Source organism: Somniosus microcephalus, chromosome 7, assembly GCF_052327205.1.
Source record: "Somniosus microcephalus isolate GS21.2 chromosome 7, FLI_Smic_1.0, whole genome shotgun sequence".
Lineage (NCBI taxonomy): Eukaryota > Metazoa > Chordata > Chondrichthyes > Squaliformes > Somniosidae > Somniosus > Somniosus microcephalus.
In genome coordinates this window covers 13696083-13709292 of record NC_140993.1, presented here as the reverse complement: position 1 = coordinate 13709292, position 13210 = coordinate 13696083, and the positions used below count along the sequence as shown (strand labels likewise).

At 48.1% G+C, this 13210-nt stretch overlaps 1 protein-coding gene across 1 annotated transcript in view; it reads left to right on the top strand.

Annotated features, from left to right (window-relative positions):
- Window positions 1-13210, top strand: part of cdh2 (cadherin 2, type 1, N-cadherin (neuronal)) — a 238540-nt gene that overhangs the window by 204182 nt on the left and 21148 nt on the right. The window contains exons 11-14 of the mRNA XM_085992259.1: window positions 1873-2106; window positions 6365-6598; window positions 8464-8603; window positions 8750-8914. Of these exons, the coding sequence (XP_085848385.1) occupies window positions 1873-2106; window positions 6365-6598; window positions 8464-8603; window positions 8750-8914 (773 nt within the window). The remainder of the gene's footprint in view (window positions 1-1872; window positions 2107-6364; window positions 6599-8463; window positions 8604-8749; window positions 8915-13210) is intronic.

The following is a 13210-nucleotide window of genomic DNA, read 5'->3' as shown; positions in this document are numbered from 1 at the left end:
CCGTGCCCGCATGCAGCAAGACCTGGACAACAGCCAAGCTTGGGCTGACGAGTGGCAACCAACATTTGTGACCAGCAATGACCATCTCCAAGAAGAGAGAGTCTAACCCCCTCCCCTTGACATTCAACGGCATTACCATCGTCGAATCCCCCACCATCACACAAATACTGTGGCTACAGGAGTAGGTCAGAGGCTGTGGTGAGTGGCCTCAGCTCCTGACTCACCAAATCTTCTCCACCACCTACAAGACACAGTTCAGGAGTGTGATGGAATACTCGCCACTTGCCTGCAACTGCAACACTCAAGAAGCTCGAAACCATTCAGGACGAAGTAGTCCACCTGATTGGCACCCCATCAACCACCTTCACGCCCTCCACCACCGGCGCACCGTGGCTGCAGTGTGCACCACCTACAAGATGCACTGCAGCAGCTCGCCAAGGCTTCTTCGGCAGCACCTCCCAAACCCGCGACCTCTACCACCTAGAAGGACAAGGGCAGCAGGCGCATGGGAACACCACCACCTCCAAGTTCCCCTCCAAGTCTCACACACCATCCTGACTTGGAAATATATCTGCCGATCCTTCATCGTCGCTGGGTCAAAATCCTGGAACTCCCTCTCTAACAGTGCTGTGGGAGCACCTTCACCACACGGACTGCAGCGGTTCAAGAAGGTGGCTCGCCGCAGTGTTGCTAAGTGAAAGTGAAGAATCCTAATTATGATCTTGAGATTCGATTGGTATTGCTCACTTCGGCTGACGATGCACTTGAGTTTCGCTCAGAGCTGTGAGCGGGATATAAATCATACACACAATCTTCCAGATGATATCCTATTTGCGCAACCAATTAACCAGGTTTTTAAAAAAAAAAGCGGATTAAGTGAACTGGGTAAAGATGTTAACGAAGGGTTTAATGGTGCTCTACATTCCTTTACAGATTGGTTCCGGTGCAGTTGGAGTCAGTGTGAGTGTGAATGTAAATTGAGCTGCTTTGTGCTGTGGGTTTATAATATTTTGTGCTTTGCACAATCTCTTGAAATCATAGAATCATGGAAATTTGCGGCACAGAAGGAGGCCATTCGGCCCATCGTGTCCGTGCCGGCTGACAAAGAGCTCTCCAGCCTAATCCCACTTTCCAGCTCTTGGTCCGTGGCCCTGTAGGTTACGGCACTTCAAGGGCATATCCAAGTACTTTTTAAATGTGATGAGGGTTTCTGCCTCTCCCACCCTTTCAGGCAGTGAGTTCCAGACCCCCACCGCCCTCTGGGTGAAAAAAGTTCTCCTCAACTCCCCTCTAATCCTTCTACCAATTACTTTAAATCTCTGCCCCCTGGTTATTGACCTCTCTGCTAAGGGAAATCGGTCCTTCCTATCCACTCTATCCAGACCCCCCATAATTTTATACACAAGCCCCTCCGAATTTGAAACCTATATTCAAGGGGGAAACATTGGAAGCGATGTGCTGATTACATGCCCACAATTCTTTTTCAATGGGAATGCTGTCGCGTCTGGAGTGACACATTTCAGGACCAAGATCGGTGGTTGACTTGATGGAGTGTAATCCCGCAGATACTCGGCAATCTGGTGTGAACTGTTTCTGTGTGATTTTCGTGCTGGTGATTTGCCTTAACCCCTCTCTCAGCTTGCTGAGCTGTGGAAATATCATTTAAACCTGTGACCTTGGACAGGAAAATGTGGCTTGAAGTGTATTTTGTTCCTGAAAACTTTATGTAAAGCTTTGGCCATGTGAAGGATGGTTTTTTGTCTGACCTTCAAATGGCAGCTTGAAATTCCTCCTCCGTATAAATGCGAGTGTACCTTCTTTGCGAAAGGAATGAAGAATCGACTGCTAATAATCCCCCTCTGTCGTGTACAGGTATCCCTCCTGCGAGTGGAACGGGTACGTTGCAAATCTTGCTGCTCGATGTGAATGACAATGCCCCAGAGGTGTTCCCACACGAGGTTTCCATTTGCGAGAAGCCGGATCCCAACGTTATTAATATCACCGCAATAGACGCGGATATTGATCCGAACACCGGGCCCTTCGCCTTCGAGCTACCCGACAACCCGGCCGACGTGAAAAGGAACTGGACCATAACACGCCTCAGTGGTAAGGGGGAACCGCAATCCTCGTGTTTCTGTCGCAGATAACCAGTGAATTTACTTTGTAGAAGAAAGACTTGGCGTTTACATAGCGCCTTTCACAACCTGTGGCTCAGTGGGTAGCCCTCTCTCTCACGCCTCTGAGTCAGGTGGTCGTGGGTTTGAGTGCTGCTCCGGAGACTCGAGCAAAAAGATCCAGGCTGACACTGCCGCTGCAGTACTGAGGGAGTGCCGCACCGTCTCATCCGAAAGACGGCACCTCCGACAGTGAAGCACTCCCTCAGCACTGCACTGGGAGTGTCAGCCTAGATTTTTGTGCTCAAGTCTCTGGAGTGGGACTTGGACCCACAACCTTCTGACTCAGAGGTGAGAGAGAGAGTGCTGCCCACTGAGCCACATTGGATTGTAGCATGCCAGCATTAATTCAACATACAGGAAACTCTTTTTAATCTGGCACCGACGGGACCGGCGTGGTGCCGGTTTATCAAAAAGTCCGGATTACAGAGAGTTATAGTTAAAAGGTACGAGAGCCCCGTACACAGCAACAAATCCAGGCTTCCCTGTTGCTTAGCAACAGCTGCAAGAAGCCCGGCCACAGACCAAGCGTCTCTGTTGCTTAGCAACAAGTGCAGGAACCTCTGATTACACAGCCAAGAATCAAGAAACGGCCACTAATATGAAGAAAAACTTAACTGAACCTACTCTTGAATTTTGCCGGTTAACCGAGATTTCCGGTTGTTTGGGTGCCGGTAAATCGAGGGTTTCCTGTACATTGCTACAGACTATATAACAACAATCATTTTCCCCCAGAGTACAGGAAACTCTCTTTTAACCGGCAAAATTCAGGAGTAGGTTCAAGTAAGTTTTACTATATATTAGTGACCGTGTAACCGGGGTTCCTGGATCTGTGGCCGTGTAACCGGGGTTCCTGGATCTGTGGCCGTGTAACTGGGGTTCCTGCACCTGTGGCCGTGTAACTGGGGTTCCTGCATCTGTGGCCGTGTAACTGGGGTTCCTGCACCTGTGATCGTGCAACAGGGACTCCTGGATCTGTGGCCGTGTAACCGGGACTCCTGGATCTGTGGCCGTGTAACCGGGGTTCCTGCACCTGTGATCGTGCAACAGGGACTCCTGGATCTGTGGCCGTGTAACCGGGACTCCTGCACCTGTGGCCGTGTAACCGGGGCTCCTGCACCTGTGGCCGTGTAACCGGGACTCCTGGATCTGTGGCCGTGTAACCGGGGTTCCTGCACCTGTGGCCGTGTAACCGGGACTCCTGCACAAGTGCCGTGTAACCGGGGCACCTGCACCTGTGGCCGTGTACGGGGCTCTCGTACCTTGGTAAGTATACCTCTCTGTAATCCGGACTTTTTGATCAACTGGCACCACGCCGGTCCCGTCGGTGCCGGATAAAAAAGAGTTTCCTGCACTTCAATATATGTGAAGTGCTTTAGGGATGTTTTTGAGAAACACCAGGTGCTATAGAAGTGACGGTTATCGTTCTTGACCTCTGCCGTTTCCCCTCCCCTCCTGAAGGCAGATGATTTACTGTGGCAGTCGGATTCTGCTGTGTCACACATGACTACTATGAGAAACTTCACGAAGTTTGGTATGAGACGTTAAACCGAGGCCCCGTCTGCTCTCTCAGGTGAACGTTAAAGATCCTATGGCTCTATTTCAAAGAAGAGCAGGGGAGTTCTCCCCGGTGTCCTGGGTCAATATTTATCCCTCAATCAACATCACTAAAACCAGATTTTCTGCTCATTATCACATTGCTGTTTGTGGGAGCTTGCTGTGCGTAAATTTGCTGCCGCGTTTCCTACATTACAACAGTGACTACACCTCAAAAGTACTTCATTGGGTGTAAAGCGCTTTGGGACTTACTGATGTTGTAAAAGGCGCTATAGAAATGCAAGCCTTCCTTTTAACCTCAGGACGTCCCAAAGGGCTTTACAGCCAATGAAGTACTTTTTTAAATTGTAGTCACTGTTGTAATGTGGGAAACGCGGCAGCCAATTTGCAAACAGCAAGCTCCCACAAACAGCAATGTGATAATGACCAGATAATCATCTAAGTGAACACAATAGCAAAATACTGCGGATGCTGGCGATCTGAAATAACAACAGAAAATGCTGGAAAAACTCCGCAGGCCAGGCAGCATCCGTGGAGCGAGAAACCGAGTCAACGTTTCAGGTCAAAGACCTTTCGTCAGAACTGGAAAGAAGTAGGAAATGGAACCGATTCGGTTGAGGGATAAATATTGGCCCCAGGACACAGAGGAGAATCTCCACCCCCCCCCCCCCCCCGGCTCGTCTTCCTAATAGTGGCCGTGGGATCTTTTACGCCTGTCTGAGGAAGGGCAGATGGGCCTCGGTCTAACGTCTCAGTCGATATACTGAAAGGGGTTGCGGCGTGCTGCAGTGATAACCCCATCATGGTGTTCAGTAGAAGATGTGGTTCCTGCCCACAGCGCACATCGGGTTTTCCGTTCTCGGCCGCTGTATTGCGGAGGCAACAGAAGAGGCCAGGCCGGTGCTTTGAGACAAGAATGGAAAATGTGAGGATAATTTCCCAGGTGACTGCCGGGCTCCTCTCAGCAGCTGCCAGTACCAAAGGAGCAGGTTGTTTGCCAATACTGCAGGAGAGAGATTGAGGGGGTTTAAGTGGGTAGGTCGCTAAAATCATCCCAGGCTGGATGTTTGCTGGTGGAACCCACCTCCATGCCTGTCTTACATAGAAACATAGAAGATAGGAGCAGGAGTAGGCCATTCGGCCCCTTGAGCCTGCTCCGCCATTCAATGCGATCATGGCTGATCATCCAAATTTAGCACCCTGTCCCTGCCTTCTCCCCATATCCCTTGATCCCTTTAGCCTTAAGAAATATATCCAACTCCTTCTTAAATATATTTAATGAATTGGCCTCCACTGCCTTCTGTGGTAGAGAATTCCACAGGTTCACCACTCTCTGGGTGAAGAAATTCCTCCTCATCTCTGTCCTAAATGGCTTACCCCTTATCCTTAGACTGTGACCCCTGGTTCTGGACTCCCCGACCATCGGGAACATCCTTCCTGCATCTAGTCTGTCCAGTCCTGTCAGAATTTTATAAGTTTCAATGAGATCCCCTCTCATCTAAACTCCAGCGAGTACAAGCCCAATCGACCCAATCTCTCCTCATACGTCATTCCTGCCATCCCAGGTATCAGTCTGGTGAATCTTCGCTGCACTCCTTCCATGGCAAGAACATCCTTCCTCAGATAAGGCGACCAAAACTTCACACAATACTCAAGGTGTGGTCTCACCAAGGCCCTGTACAACTGCAGCAAGACCGCTGGACTCTACTCCAATCCTCTCCCTGCCGACCTCCCATCTTCCACACTCTCTAATCTTGAGATCATCCAAAACTCTGCTGCCCATTCACCCATCGCCCCCTGTGCTCACTGACCTACATTGGCTTCTGGTCCTCGATTTTAAAATTCTAAACCTTGTTTTCAAAACCTATCATGGCCTCCCCCCCCCCCCCCCCCCCTCCCTATCTTTGGAATCCCCTCCAGCCCTACGACCTCCCGAGATCTCTGCCCTCCTCCAATTCTGGTCTCTTGCGTATATCCCCGATTTTAATTGCTCCACCATTGGTGGCCGTGCCTTCAGCCGCCTGGGCCCTAAGCTCTGGAACTCCCTCCCTAAACCTCTCCGCCTCTCTCTCCCCCTTCAAGACGCTCCTTAAAACCGACCTCTTTGACCAAGCCTTTGGTCACCTGCCCTAATATCTCCTTCTGTGGCTCGGTGTCAAATTTTGTTTGGTAATCGCTCCTGTGAAGCGTCTTGGGTCGTTTTACCACATTAAAGGTGCTGTGTAACAATTGGGGATAATTTTACAATTAATAATGCCTTGTCTAATCTAACGGCAAAAATCGGGAGCCATTTTCTATAAGTTTTTTTAGTTCTCGTTCTTTTTTTTCTTCCCCAGTCAAGCACGGCAAGGTCTGTAGCTATAGCAACAGCTTCAGCTAGAGACGCTTGCAGCTGCAGCTGACTCTTTAGAAGCTGTTGCTAAGCAACAGTGTTTGTTGTCAGATACGGAGATGAAAACCTCCGTATGCTTCAACATTAACTTTGTATGTCCGGCAGTTTTGATAGATCGGCAACACGCCGGTCCCGTCGGTGCCGGATATCACAAAGCTTCCTGTAGTTTGGTGATAAACCACTCGCGAGTTTGTTCTGTGGATGTTTTGGGGGTTTCTCATAGCTCGCTTCTTTTATTCAGGAGACTATGCACAGTTGAGTTTGAGGATTGGAATCCTCGACGATGGCATCTACGAAGTTCCGATAATGATCATGGACTCTGGAAACCCTCCCAAGTCTGCCACGTCTGTCCTTCTGGTCAAAGTCTGTCCTTGTGATGAAAACGGCGACTGCACCTCCGTGGAAGCTATCATTGCTGCCGGCTTGGGAACCGGGGCGATCATCGCAATCCTGCTCTGCATCATCATCTTGCTGAGTAAGTACCCAGCAACGTTTGTTTTTACAAAAGCCAAAATACTGCGGGTGCTGGAAATCTGAAATAAAAAAACCAGAAGGTGCTGGGAAAGGGTCAGGCAGCACCTGCGGGGAGAGAGAGAGAAACAGAGTCAACGTCCCCAGTCGATGACCCTTCGTCAGAACTGGACAAGGTTAGAGATGGAACGGGTTTTAAGCGAGTGCAGAGACTGGGGAAGGCGGGGAGGGGAGGGACTAAATGACAAAAGGAAAGATGGTGCGAGGCGAAAGGAGATGGTAATGGGACAAGTAAAGAAACAAAAGATGAGTCTAGAGGAGGTGGAAATGGGAATGGCAGAATCATCAACAACTGCTGCCGTCCAAAAAAAAAAAAAAAGGGGGCAGAGGTCATGATCTGAAATTGTTGAACTCGATGTTGAGTCCAGAAGGTTGTAAAGTGCCTAATCGAAAGACGAGACGCTGTTCCTCGAACTTACCTTGAGCTTCGTTGGAACAGTGTAGGAGGCCGAGGACAGAGTGGGAGTAGGCAAAGAATTAAAGTGACGGGCGACCGGAAGCTCGGGGTCACGCTTGTGGACTGAACGGAGGTGTTCCCGCAAAGCGGTCGCCCAATCTGCATTTGGTCTCCCCAATGTAGAGGAGACCACATCGTGAGCAGCGAATGCAGTACACTAACTTGAAAGAAGTACAAGTAGACTGTCCTTTATCCGAACTTCCGAAAACCTCTGAAAACCGAAAGTCTTTTCGTTCAGCGTAAGTCGTGCGCACGGCATGACCCGAGTGGCGCAAAACATGACAGGAGTGGTCCTCCGGGGCCCAGAACAAGAATTCCTGCAGATTGTCGACACGCCGGCCTTCGCTCTCGATGTTAAGTGTGACTGAGGGAGCTCTGCCTTTCCCTGTGAGCAGGGCAGAGGGTCACAGAGTTCCCTCCTGGGTAGGAGATTGCAGGCCGAGCCGGGCAGTGTGAAGGAGGTACCGGGAGAGTGAACCCAACAATACAGCGGCCCGTCCGATATGCTGCCGTTCTATCCAAACTTCCGGATAGACCAGCGCTAATGTTGTCAGATGCGAAGGTTTTCATCTCCGTATCTGACAACAAAGGAATGCTAGGAGTTTCCCAGTCTGAAATAATACCTTCTGAAATCTGAAAATTTCCGAAAACCGAAACACAGCTGGTCCCGAGGTTTTCGGATAAGGGATAGTCAACCTGTACAAGTAAATCGCTGTTTCGCCTGGAAGGAGTGTTTGGGGCCCTGGACAGTGGGAAGGGGGGAGGTAAAAGGGCAGGTGTTGCATCTCCTGCGCTTGCACGGGAAGGTGCCGGGCGAAGGGGAGGAGGTGTTGAGGTTTGCAGGGTTAAAACTTTTGTTTTTTAGTTGTGTACACCGAGTTTGGCTTTCTTTATCTATTTCCTAATTTTTAAAAAAAAACCTTGCGATCTTTGAGTGATGTCGTACATTAAACCACACCACGAGCAGTTAAATGAGGCTTGGGTCACCCACTGTGATTCAATATGCAGGGCTCTAGTTTAGCTGTGTGGGTGGGAAGGGGGTTGCTGAGATAGTTCATGATTTAGTAATGTGGGAGCGGGAGAAGGCCATTCAGCCCCTCGAGCCTGTTCTGCCATTCAATCCAGTAGGAAATTGAGGAGAAACCCCTTGACCTAGAGAGTGTTTAGAATGTGGAACTCGCTACAACAAGGAGTAGCTGAGGCAATTAGCAAGGTTCTGAAAGACGGCTGTAGAAAAGCAAACCGTTCTTGTACGTCCCTCTTGATGTCTCTTGTACCTACCAGCTCATTGGCAGTTGTCATTGGCTTGAGCTCGTGAAAGGCGCTATATAAATGCAGTTCTTTCTTTCTAGTCCTAGTCTTGCTGTTTGTGGTGTGGATGAAGCGACGCGACAAGGAGCGTCAGGCCAAGCAGCTGCTGATTGACCCCGAGGATGACGTCCGGGATAACATACTGAAATATGATGAGGAAGGAGGCGGCGAAGAGGATCAGGTGAGATGTGTTGAGTTTCGGAGAGAGGCGGGGTGGTGGGTGGGTGGGGACGGAGTTACTACAAGAATGATTGAAGTTTTTCGGCGCTTTCTGCGTTCAAAAGAGAGGCTCGCTAACGCACCGTTGTGTGTGTTTGGCGCCCACAGGATTATGACCTCAGCCAGCTTCAGCAGCCAGATGCCGTGGAACCCGACTCGATAAAGCCGATGGGAATCAGAAGAGTGGACGAACGGCCAATCCATGCCGAACCTCAGTATCCAGTCCGCTCAGCTGCCCCTCACCCTGGCGACATTGGAGACTTCATCAATGAGGTAAAATGGTCTCTCCTGCATTCACAGCGAGGCAAAGTTTGATCAGCGCAGAAAGAGTATTGTGTCCAATTCTAGACACGACATCAGAGGGAGGAGGTCCAGGCCCTTGGAGAGGGTGCGGAGGAGATTTACTAGAATGGTTACCCGAAATGAGGGACTTCAGTTATGTGGAGAGACTGAAGAGGCTGGGATTGTTCTCCTTAGAGCAGAGAAGGTTAAGAGGAGATTTAATGGAGGTGTTCACAATTAATAAGAGATTTGATGGAGTAGATGGGAAGAAATTGTTTCCACTGTCAGGAGGGTCGGTAACCAGAGGTCACAGATTTAAGATATTTGACAGAAGAGCCAGAGGAATGAGATGAGAATTTTATTTTGCAGCGAGTTGTTGTGATCTGGAACGCGCTGCCTGAAAGGGCGGTGGAAGCAGATTCAGTAGTAACTTTCACAAGGGAATTGGGTAAATACTTGAAGGGGAGAAATTTGCAGGGCTGTGGGGGAAGAGCAGGGGGGGAGTGGGACTAATCGGAGAGCTCGTTCAAAGAGCCGGCACAGGCATGATGGGCCGAATGTGCTGGTACAGTAGACTTGAGCGCAAAAATCTAGGCTGACACGCCAGTGCTGCACTGTCGGAGGTGCCGTCTTTCAGATGAGTCAAACTGAGACAGCCTCTGCTCTCTCAGGTGGATGTAAAAGATCCTGTGGCATTATTTCATAGAGCAAGGGGGAGTTCTCCCTGGTGTCCTGGGCCAATATTTATCCCTCAACCAACATCACTAAAACAGATGAACTGATCATTATCACATTGCTGTTTGTGGGAGCTTGCTGTGCGCAAATTGGCTGCCGCGTTTCCTACATTACAACAGTGACCACACTTCTAAAAGGTACTTCATTGCCTGTGAAGCGCTTTGGGATATCTTGAGGTCATGAAAGACGCTATAGAAATGCAAGGCTGCCTTTATACTGTACGTTAAAAACTATCTCTTTATGCTTCAGGTGGGTGAACTCTAATACAGTTAATTTGTGCACCTGAAATTGCACTGTGAAACCATGAATTAAATTGTACTTGTGATGTTGATGCAATTAAACTGTTTTTTAGGTGAGCTGAATGGGATTCAATTGGTGAGACTGTTATTACAGCAGATCTGTTGTCACCAAAGATGAGCGGTTTGCCAGATATTCAGTACAGGGTGCGTTGTCTCTACCTTCCGTATATATTCGGCCGTGCCTTCAGCTGCCTGGGCCCCACAAGCTCTGGAATTCCCTCCCTAAACCTCTCCGCCTCTCTTCCCCAGCTTCAAGACGCTCCTTAAAACCAACCTCTTCGACCCAGCTTTTGGTCACCTGCCCCAGTATCTCCTTATATGGCTCGGTGTCAGATTTTATTTGATAATCGCTCCTGTGAAACGCCCTGGGACGTTTCACTATGTTAATGATGCTATATAAATACAAGTTGTTGTTGCCCCAACTGCAGCGATAGAGAGAGTGCACCCTTTCAGTTTGCAATGTAAAAATAAATATTTTTATATATATATAATAGCAAAATACTGCAGATGCTGGAAATCTGAAATAACAACAGAAAATGCTGGAAATACTCAGCAGGCCAGGCAGCATCCGTGGAGAGAGAAACAGGGTTAACGTTTCAGGTCTGGGACCCTTCATCAGAACTGGAAAAAGCTGGAGCTGTAACAGATATTAAGCAGGTGCAGAGACGGTGGGGGGGGGGGGTGTTAGGAGGGGAGGCAGGAATTGAAAGAACATGCTGTGAAAATGTTGCAAATGGGAATGGCAAAATCATACTGCATGAAAAATGGGGGCAGGGGTTATAGTTTGAAATTGTTGAACTCGATGTTGAGTCCGGCAAGCTGTAAAGTGCCTAATCGAAAGATGAGGTGCTAAGAACATAAGAAATAGGAGCAGGAGTAGGCCAATCGGCCCCTCGAGCCTGCTCCGCCATTCAATAAGATCATGGCTGATCTGATCCTAACCGCCAATCCACTATCACAGAACCATCTCCTGAATCGAACAGAATTAGACACACGAAATAGGAGCAGGATCAGGCTACACGGCCCCTGGGCCCGCTCCGCTACCCACAGGGCCATGACCGATCCGAACCTAGACTCATGTCCAAATTCCTGCCCGCTCCCCGTAACCCTTAATTCCCTTTACTTCTAGGAAACTGTCTATTTCTGTTTTAAATTTGTAATGATGTAGCTTCTACAGCTTTTTGGGGCAGCATATTCCGTGGACCTACCACCCTCTGAGTGAAGTAGTTCCTCCTCATCTCAGTTTTGAAAGAGCAGCCCCTTATTCTAAGACTATGCCCCCTAGTTCTAGTTTCACCCATCATCGGGAACATCCTCCCCGCATCCACCCGATCCAACCCCTTCACAATCTTTTATGTTTCAATAAGATCGCCTCTCATTCTTCTGAACTCCAATGAGTAGAGTCCCAATCTACTCGACCTCTCCTCATATGTCCATCCCCTCATCCCCGGGATTAACCGAGTGAACCTTCTTTGTACTGACTCGAGAGCAAGTATGTTCTTAAGTATGGACACCAAAGCTGTACGCAGTATTCCAGGTGCGGTCTCACCAATACCTTGTACAACTGAAGCAATACCTCCCTATTTTTATATTCTATCCCCCTAGCAATGAAAGCCAACATTCCATTGGCCTTCTTAATCACTTGTTGCACCTGCATACTAACCTTTTGAGTTTCGTGCACCAGGACCCCCAGATCCCTTTGTACTTCAGTATTTTCCAGTTTCTTGCCATTAAGATAATAACTTGCTCTACGATTTTTCCTGCCAAAGTGCATAACCTCACACTTTCCAGTATTGTATTCCATCTGCCAAATCTCTGCCCACTTACTTAGCCTGTCTGTGTCCCCTTGCAGGTTTTTTATGTCCTCCTCACTCACTACTTTCCCTCCCATCTTAGTATCATCTGCAAACTTTGATATGTTACACTCGGTCCCCTCCTCCAAATCGTTAATATAGATTGTAAAGAGTTGGGGACCCAGCACTGACCCCTGCGGAACACCACTAGTTACTGATTGCCAGTCTGAGAATGAACCATTTATCCCAACTCTCTGCCTTCTGTTAGATAGCCAATCCTCTATCCATGCCAGAATATCACCCCCAATCCCGTGATTTTTTATCTTAAGCAATAATCTTTTGTGTGGCACCTTGTCAAATGCCTTTTGGAAGTCGAAATACACTACGTCCACTGGTTCCCCTTTATCCACCCTATACGTTACTTCCTCAAAGAACTCCAGCAAATTTGTCAAACATGACTTCCCCTTCATAAAACCATGCTGACTTTGTCCTATTAAATTATGATTATCCAAATGTCCTGTTACTGTCTCCTTAATAATGGACTCCAAAATTTTACCTACCACAGATGTTAGGGTTAACCGGTCTATAGTTTCCAGCCTTCTGTCTACTGCCCTTTTTAAATAAGGGTGTTACATTAGCAGTTTTCCAGTCTGCCGGGACCTCTGCCGAGTCCAGGGAGTTTTGGAAAATTATTACCAATGCATCCACAATCCCTACCGCCACTTCCCTCAAGACCCTAGGCTGTAAGCCATCAGGTCCAGGTGATTTATCCGCCTTGAGTCCCATTATTTTACCGAGTACCACTTCCTTAGTGATTTTGATCGTGTTTAGCTCCTCCTCCCCCCGGCCCCCCCCCCCCCCCCCCTTTAGCCCCCTGTTTGTCCAGTGTTGGGATATTCTTAGTGTCTTCTACTGTAAAGACTGATATAAAATATTCATTCAGTGTTTTTGCCATCTCCATATTTCCCACCATTAATTTCCCGGTCTCATCCTCTAAGGGACCAACATTTACTTTAGCCACCCTTTTTCTTTTTATATAACTATAAAAACTCTTACTATCTGTTTTTATATTTTTTGCTAATTTACTTTCATAATCTATCTTCCCTTTCTTAATCAATCTTTTTGTTATTTTTTGCTCAAAGTTTTCCCAATCCTCTATCCTCCCACTAGATTTGGCTACCTTATATGCCCTTGTTTTTAGTCGAATACTATCCTTAATTTCTTTACTTAGCCACGGATGGCTGTCTTTTCTTTTACACCCTTTTCTTCTCAGTGGAATATATGTTTTTTGGGAAGTTGTAAAATAACTCCTTAAATGTACACCACTGATCATGTACCGTCTTACCCTTTAATCTATTTTCCCAATCCACTCTACTCAATTCCGCTCTCATACCTTCATAGTCTCCTTTATTCAAGCTTGGCACGCTTGTTTGAGATCCAACCTTCTCACCCTCTAATTG